The sequence below is a fragment of the Lemur catta genome, chromosome 1 (assembly GCF_020740605.2).
Source record: "Lemur catta isolate mLemCat1 chromosome 1, mLemCat1.pri, whole genome shotgun sequence".
NCBI classification, from domain to species: domain Eukaryota; kingdom Metazoa; phylum Chordata; class Mammalia; order Primates; family Lemuridae; genus Lemur; species Lemur catta.
Genome location: NC_059128.1, coordinates 1,485,832 through 1,494,166, shown reverse-complemented (window position 1 = coordinate 1,494,166; position 8,335 = coordinate 1,485,832). Strand labels below are relative to the sequence as shown.

General features: G+C 61.5%; 1 protein-coding gene across 1 annotated transcript; it reads left to right on the top strand.

Moving 5' to 3' along the window:
- Positions 1-20: 20 nt before the first annotated feature.
- On the top strand, positions 21-5,700 carry SIVA1 (SIVA1 apoptosis inducing factor). Its single transcript, XM_045559576.1, has 4 exons — positions 21-236; positions 2,365-2,559; positions 3,349-3,505; positions 5,474-5,700. Exons 1-4 carry the CDS (start codon positions 119-121, stop codon positions 5,529-5,531), a joined length of 528 nt encoding a protein of 175 aa, XP_045415532.1. The 5' UTR covers positions 21-118; the 3' UTR covers positions 5,532-5,700.
- The last annotated feature ends 2,635 nt before the right edge of the window (positions 5,701-8,335 follow it).

The window sequence follows — 8,335 nt, the reverse complement described above, 5'->3', positions numbered from 1 at the left end:
CCCCCCGCCCTCGTCCCGCCCCCGCCCTCGCCCGCGGATTGGCGCGCTGCTGTGACGTCACGGGGTCTGTAGTCAGGCGCGCGCGGCAGCGGAGCTGCGTCGCTCGCGCCCGGCGGCCATGCCCAAGCGGGGCTGCCCGTTCGCTGCGGCGGCCCCGCTGCAGCTCAAGGTCCGCGTGGGCCAGAAGGAGCTGAGCCGCGGCGTGTGCGGGGAGCGCTACTCACGGGAGATCTTCGGTGAGTGCGGGGGCGGCTGCCGAGGGTTCGCCGCGGCGGGGCGTCGATCCTGCCGGGCCACAACTTCCTCTCTGAGGCGGCGTCCACTTCCCCGGCCCGAGCCCCCGGGAGCTGGGAAGCCGCGAGGACACGGGCTGGCCACGTCTGGAGTCAGTGAGTGGGACCTGAGTGACCCCCAGGCCCGTCCACTCTGTCGCTGCCCTTGTCACCACCCCTTCCTCCACGAGTCACCGTCCACAGTGCGCGGCGCCCGCTTGGTGCTTCTTCGGGACTTCGTCGTCCGGACTTTGGGGGGGATGCCCTAGTCTCTGCGCTCGGGCCCCGCAGGCCCTGGGAGAGGTCGGGGGACGGGATGTCCTGCGTGGGTTAAACTGGAAAAGTGCCTTTCCTACTCCAAGAGGTATTTATGGAGCACGCCCGCCGCGCCAGGCTGGCCCGGGAGACCAAAGGCGGACAAGACAGACGCGCCCCTGCGTCCTGGGAGCGCCCAGCCCGGTGGGGAGGCCCGGGGTGGGGACAGGCTCAGGTTGCTGCGGGGGCATCTGCAGGGATATCAGAGGTTTGTCGAGGGAAGAGCCTAAGCCTAATCCGGCAGGGCGAGTAGGAGTTAGGTAGAGAGGGAGAGGAGGGGCAGAGGGCAACGTAGCGGGACCAGCGTGAGCAGCGGCCGGGGTCCGGGAGAGCAGAGTAGCAATTTCCAGTAGTGGTTGGAGGCACAAGGTTTATACTGGGGAGCAGTTAGAGAGTGACCCAAGGTGTTGGTAATTGAGTAGTGCCACTTGCGTTTTGGGAATGGGGGACAGAGCCCAGTCTCTGGGTTGGCCCCTCTCTGGTTCTCTTCCTCTTGTTGCATCTCCCCAGCATCAGCAACTGCTCCACCCTCTCTCTCTTTGCCCACTGGGGTTGCAAACTCAGATGCCCTTGTGGGCCGTGCAGGTAATAAATGAGCAGGGCAGGAGTCTGTGGCTGAACTGCAACTGTGTGCCCTCTAAGGACATTTGAACCAAACAGGACAGGGGACCAGGTCACTCTGAGTCTTGACTCTCTTCCTTGAGTGCTAGGGCATTTGCAGGGGCTTGTCATTCATAGGACTGGGTCGGGGAGGGCGGCTGGCTCTCTGGGCCTTCCGTAGTAAGTGCTACTTGAGTGGTGAAAGCCAAGCCACAGCTGTCACCCGGATTTCTTTGCCACGGTTATACCACAAGCCCTTGAGGACAAGGATTAGCCTCACCATGTGACATCCACTTATAAACGAGGGGACCGTGGAGGGTCAGGAAGAAGAGGTACAGGGTGTGGCTGGGCTGTCAGCCACTCCATTGGTTGCCTGTAACTGTTACTGCTGCCACTTTTGCGTGGAGCCGCAGGGTCTGGGATCTCTGTCCCGGCTGGGGGTGAGGTAGGAAAGGAAACACACAGCATTGCTGGGCCTGGAGCCAGGTGTTTGACGTTGTGAAGTCCCCCAGGTGACTGAACTGCAACCTGATGGAAAGCCACTGTCCTGGGTGCTGAGTAACCACTTCAGCTCCCAGGGATAGGTGGGTCTGGAAGGTTCTGGGATACCTTTGTCAGGAGCCGGCTGCTGCCCTGTCTTGCCAGCAGCTCTGCAGGAGGTGAAGCAGTGGGACGTGCACTGGCCTGAGGTCACAGGCCAGCTCGGCCGCTGGCTGCTTCCCGCCTGGGTGGGCAGAGGGGGGCCTGTTGCTGTGGACGAGTGCGCCACAGTGCGGAGCTTCCTCTGTGCTCCACAGAGCCTGCCTTCAGGGTGGGGGTCCTGGGGCAGGGGCACAGCCTGTGAGGTGAGGCCAGCTGTGAGTTGCAAGTGAGAGTGATAGGAGAGGAGTGTCCCTATCTGTGTCCTTTGTGTTGGACACAAGTGGGGCTGCAGGGCAGGAACCCTCCTGAGGACATGGCAGCTGAGGCGGGAGGGAAGAGCATTCTCAGCACGGAGGCTGAGCAGGACCAGCCTTGCCAGGACCCAGCTTGTCCTGGGTTACTGGGTGACAGAAGCCTCAAAGGGGGACTCACTGCCTGCCCAGCAGGGTCCGTGTGAGGCTTGCAGGGCGAGGTGGCTGTGCAGGGGCGTCCTTGCTGCACAGGTGTGACCACGCGGGTGGTTTGTCTCCCCCAGAGAAGACCAAGCAGCTCCTTTTCCTCGGGGCCCAGGCCTGCAGGGACCACGCGTGGGATGAAGGCTGTGCTGTTGTTCACCTGCCGGAGTCCCCAAAGCCCGGCCCCGTGGAGGCCCCGAGGGCTGCACGTGGGCAGATGCTGATTGGGCCTGATGGCCGCCTGACCCGGAGTCTCGCACAGGCCTCCGAAGCCGGTGAGTGGCGCTGGCCGGGGCCCTGCGGGCGGTGGTGGCATGTGTGTTTCTGTTTGTTGGCAAAATCATCTGCTCAGGAGCTTTTCCTACCTGGGCAAGCAGGAGTCCAGCCAAGTCTGATGAGCCAGGCAAATGCAGGAAGGCCCCGGAGGCTGCTGTTATCGGAGGCCTGACCCTCACCAGGGTCCGAGTCTGGACATGGTTAAGCAGATCCTAACTACTGGGCCAGAAAAGGAGCAGAGACTCACCTGGGTGCCCCACCTGCTTTCCCCCTGCAGCCCTCTCAGGCAGTCCCAGCAGGTGGAGACAGGCAGGTTCCATACCTGTGCCGTGTGGGTCTCAGACTGTCACCTGTGCTGCTTTTTAATAACACAGAGTCCTTAACCTCACCCGCACATCTGGTCTGTGGGTCTAGGAGGGGCCCAGGACCTCTCTGCTAACCACGGAAGCGGTGGGCCACACAGACACAGGTGGGATACGCGGAGCTCTGACACCAGTGGGTGGGAGCAGCTGAGCCCTCCCGCCCAGGCCCAGGCAGCGGAGGGTTCCAGGGAAGGAGCCCAAACCCGGAGTCACGTGAATGGCCACAGGCACGTCTCCCCTGAGAGCTCCCTCCAGTGACGGGTGCTGTGTGCTGTGTGGCTCACAGGTTGTCGGAAGAGTCTAGTGCTGGGTGGGAGCGGCAGGTGGGACACTCTGCCCTCAGGTGTGGGGAGGTGGGTGACCCTGCCTCCCCAAGCCCTTCCAGTGTCCTTTCCCGGTTGACAGTGTGGCATTTTTTCCTCACAGACCCATCTGGGGCGGCGTCCGTCGCCTGCTGCTCGTGCGTGAGGGCCGTGGACGGGAAGGCGGTCTGTGGGCAGTGCGAGCGGGCACTGTGCAGACGGTGTGTGCGTGCCTGCTGGGGCTGCGGCGCCGTGGCCTGCACCCTGTGTGGCCTCGTGGAGTAAGTGCTGTGGTCCCGGGAGCCGCCAAGATCGTGTCCTCGGCGAGCCATACGTGGGGTGGGTGGGTCCCCCACAAGCAGTGCTTGCGTGGCCCCTGACACTTCGCCATCCAGTGTTGCCTAGTGGGATGTGACGGTGATAAACACCGGGCCCAACCTGGGCGGGCAGTGGCCCTTTCTGCTCGCTCTCTGGCCGCCTGCGTTGGGCAGCGTCCTGTTTCCACCTCCTCAGCCCTCCTGGTGGGGCGTCGCCAGCAGCACCTTCGTGTGTCTGTCTTGTCTGTGGCTTCCCGAGGAAACCCCGATCCTCGGCAGCAGGTGCGCTGCAGCTCTACCGCGGCTGCGGCCGCTTGGCTGGCGGTTGTCCCTTAGGCACGCGGTGCGGTGTCTGCATGACCTGCCCTGTGCCCGTGTGGCTGCCGCAGCTGGCAGGATCCCGTCCTTGCTCAGAGGGTCTGGGCGGGGAGACTGTCCCCACCCCGTGGTCACTCCTGGCGGTGGGCGGTGCAGAGCTCTGCCCTGCAAGGCAGACGACTTCCCCCAGACACACGGGGGCTGCCAGGCTCGCCGTGCGAGACAGAACCACACGTCCCGTCTCGGGTCTCTACAGCTGGGTGGGAGCCCGGGATCCCACTAGGGGTGGGTGCACTGGGGAGCAGCGCAGAGGGGCTGTGGCTCGTTCCCGTGGCTTTGGTGACATGGCATCCAGTCTGGGTAACTACAAACGTCGAGTCCGCTTTGGTTTTCACCAGCCGAATTTCTCTCTTCCTGCACAGGGGTAAACTGAAGAGGCACGTGCTCCCCTGTGCCCGGGGCCTCCTCGCTGGGGAGGGGGTGAGCCCAGAGTAGAAGGGCCGGCTGAGGGGAGGGTGCGGTCCCCAGAGAGAGCTGTGGAGCCCCGCATGCCTGGACTCCCCGAACTGGTTTCCTCTTCTCCAGATGCCCACAGAGTTCACACTGGGTGCCTGAGAGCCCCGCCCTGTTTTACACATAAATGACTTGCTCCAGGTCCCTGCAGGAAGCTGTGTCCTCGGCATCCCCCACGGGAAGCCCACAGTCTTGTGCCCCCTCCCCTGCCAGCTGTGTGAGTGAGGGCGGTTCTCTCCCCGCGGCTCTGGTTTAACTCAGACACGGCCCCCTGCCTGGTGGCCCTGCGTTGGCCCTTGCTGGCCTGTCCTCTCCCGGGCTCAGCAGCAGGAACTGGCTGGGGCTACCCTGACAGCCGGCACATGGTGCCACCAGCCAAGTGCCTGAAACGCCAAGTGGCGAGCGGTTCTGACCGCTCTGTTGACTCAGCTTGGACTGTGCTGTCCCTATTGTGTTTGCTGTTGCGCGTTGCTTGCTTGTGTCCTTGTGCTTTCTCCCCTGATCAGTTTCTCCCTGGGATTTGCTGGACTTCCTAGTCTTTACTCCTAGAGTCTCGCTACATCAGAATAAGTCACTATTTCACATGCTTCCCGTGTAAACCTTCGTGGCCCAGGGAATTGTGGCAGGACTCTGGGAGGTTTCTGTGCAGAGATTCCGTCCTATTTGAAACCCAGGCCCCGAATGGCCTTACCTGCCTTGTGAGTTGGCCATGGCCGCTGTCACAGAGCACCCTCGACGGGGGGCTTAGACGCAAATTCACTCACTCCAAGTTCTGGGGGCCAAGGTCTGAGGTGAAGGTGTCGGTGGGGCACGGTTCCTCCTCGTGGCTGCTGGCGCTCTTGGTGTTTGTAGATGGCTGGCTTCTTCCTGTGTCTTCGTGTCATCCTCTGTCCTTCTCTTCACGTGGTGTTCTTCTTAGGGCCCCGGTCATGTTGGAGTAGGGCTCCTGCTCCCAGGTGCCACCTCAGCTGTGATGCTGTCTCCAGATAGGGTCACGTCCTGAGATACACCAGGGTTGGGACCTCGGCGTTTGAATCATGGGGATGGACACAACACAGCCCTAACACCAGCTTTTTTCTCTCCTCCCTGGCGACGTGGCAGCTGCAGTGACATTTACGAGAAAGCACTGTGCACCAGCTGCGCCGTGTTCGAAGCCTGAGCGTGGCTAGGTCGGCTGCCTTCCCTGAGGGCCGCGGTGGACAGCAGCCTTCCCTGGACGGCCGGCATCCGCGCTCACACTGAACTCGGGGCGAGTGGGAGAGGCGCCTTTTACATGTTGTATTTTGTACTCCTAATGGCAAAAGTGAATAAACCCCTTTATATTTGCACCAGAGGGCTCTTGTTTGTGTCGACAGCGCTGAGGGTGAAGTGTGTGACCCCCCACGTGGAAGGCGCCCACCTGGGAGGGGTGAAGGGGCGGTTGGAGGTCCCTGGCCCCTTCTAGGCACGCACACCTGTCTGCCCCTGTGGTGCGCCCCGGGAACCGTGTGAGGTGCTGCCCTATCATCCCCGCTTTTCAAATTGGAAAGCTGAAGCCCAGGCTGTGTTCTTTCCCCTGCTCGCCCGACCCGTAAATGGGAGAAAGGACCCGAGCCCAGGCCGCTGGCTCTGGAGTGTGCTAGACCACCTCACAAAGAGCAGTCCTGTTCCCACCCTGTCCCTGCAGCGCCACCGTGTCACCCTGATCCATCATATCCTGGTGTCCACTCTGCTGTTTTGGAGTCTGTGGTCAGGGCTCCCGGTGACTTGACAGACCCTGCGCTCCAGGAACTTTGGTCTAGCAAGGGAGATGTCCCGGCGGTGCTGGGGGTGTGACAGTCCCTGCTCCATTTGGAGTAGGTGCAGTCTGTGGGGCTGGAAGGAAGAGTTGACAGGCGGGTGGGGAGCGGCCTGGAGGACAAGGTGGGTAGGCAGGTGGAGAGGCGAAGCCAGGCAGGCGGCTTGAGTGCTGGTCCCCACACAGGAGTCCCCGAGGTGGGTCCCAGCCCTTCCAGGATGACTCACTGGACGGTCAAGCCACAGCCCCTCTGAGAAGCTCTGGACTAGAGTAGAGGCTGTTTGGGTAGAGGCCCAGGTGTGCGCTGGGCACGGCTGGGAAGCACCTTCCCTGCCCCTGTGGGCGGTGGGACACACTGGCCAGTTGTGAGGGGCAAGAGATGCTGATTCCTGGAGCGCAGCCGCTGGTGCGTGGGCAGGGGCTGAGCCAGGCCCAGCGTGGGGCTCGCCGCTGTGGGGCGCAGGGCAGGCCACTGCAGCAGTGTCGGGCCCTCGGCGAGGCAGTCGGGGTGGCTGAGTGGTGGCTGTGGGGCTACTTGGGAGGTCGCAGAGGACTGCCCGGGGTCCCGCCTGAACGGAGAGCGCCCTGAGGCCGGGTCCACGTGGCAGGCGCGAGTGCGGTGGCAGACGGGTGCTTTATGCTGTGAGCACCAGAAGCAAGTGGTGAATGTGAAAGGTGGGTTGTTTTCTTATTTTTAAAATCACTTTAAAAGATAAAGTGACTATACAGATACTTCTCGACTTACAGTGGGGTCATGTCCAGATAAACCCATCATATCCTGAACGTGTATCGCTTTTGCACCATCGTAAAGTCAAAAAATCATGAGTCAAACCATCCTGAGTTGGGGACTGTCTGTATATGGAGAACTCCTCAAACTTAGCAATAAAAAAAAAAATCCAGTCCAAAAATGGGCAAAGGACTTGAAAAGACATTTCTCCAAAGAAGATAAACAAATGGCCAACAAACACATGAAAAGATGTTCATCACACGCACACATGCACGCACACACACGCACACACGCATGCACACGTGTGCACACGCACACACACATGCACACGCACATACACATGCATGCATGCACGCACACACGCGCACACATGCACGCACACACGCACACATGCATGCATGCGCACACACGCACACGCACGCACACATGCACGCACACGCACACACACACACACATGCATGCATGCGCACACGCCCCAGGGAGGTCAGGGCATTCTCAGGGTCTTCATGCTTGCGTTCATTCCCTTAGGTTCTCACCCACCATAATGGGGACAGAAAATAATACCGTGTCTGTATTCATACCTGTGACTTTGAAGCTCTGGACTGCAGAAAGTCCCTAAAGCTTCCACCCGTTGTCCAAGGGGGTCCGCGGGAAAGAGCAGCTCCCCCCTCGGCCTGGCCGTCTGGAGGACGCCGCCCCCGCCTTACCCAGCCCTGCCGGAAGGCGTCTGTTTCCACTCACCGTCGGCCACTTTCAGTGACGCTTTGCTCGGAGTGTGAGGATGCTGGAGGGGCGTCGTGTTTTCTGGTTTCTACGATGCATGGTTTTTTTTCTAGATTTGAAATCCGGGTGCCTCTTCCCTCCAAAGCATGGTTTAGTGTGCAGTGTTTTGTGTATGTTTGCGTCTTCCAGAAAAGCTGTTGTGTAAGTTGTCACTGGTGTGACTTGAAATTCACAGCCTGCTAGGACTGGAGCGGTAAGGGACCCCCCAGAGGAGAACTTGGGACTAACCCTGATGTGGCTGTCGTGGCTCCCACAGACCCGGTGTCATCCCCACCCTGTGCTCCCTGCCTGGCACCCCCTCACCACCGCCCCATCATTGCCTTGGAGAGGGGACAACTGCCATCCGGCCAGGCGTGGGCCCTATCAATGTCGTCAGCTGTGGGGTTGAGTCCCTTTGAGATGAGGAGGCCGAGGCCCCCGACCCCTGGCCCCCAGCGCCCTGCACCCGCCTGGCCTGTGCCGGGTGCCAGTGGCCCGCGTGCCAGTCAGCTGGCCCAGAGCACCCCGGCAGGCGTCCACCAGGTGGCACCAGCAGCTCATCCTGCGGCTGTAGAGCGCAGAGCTGTGCCCGGCACTCTGGAGGTGACCTCGGCCCCCATCCTCACCCCACCCTGGGCAGCACCGCCTCCTGCTCTGCCGAGACTTGCTGTGTGACCTGAGCACGTGGCTCTTGGGG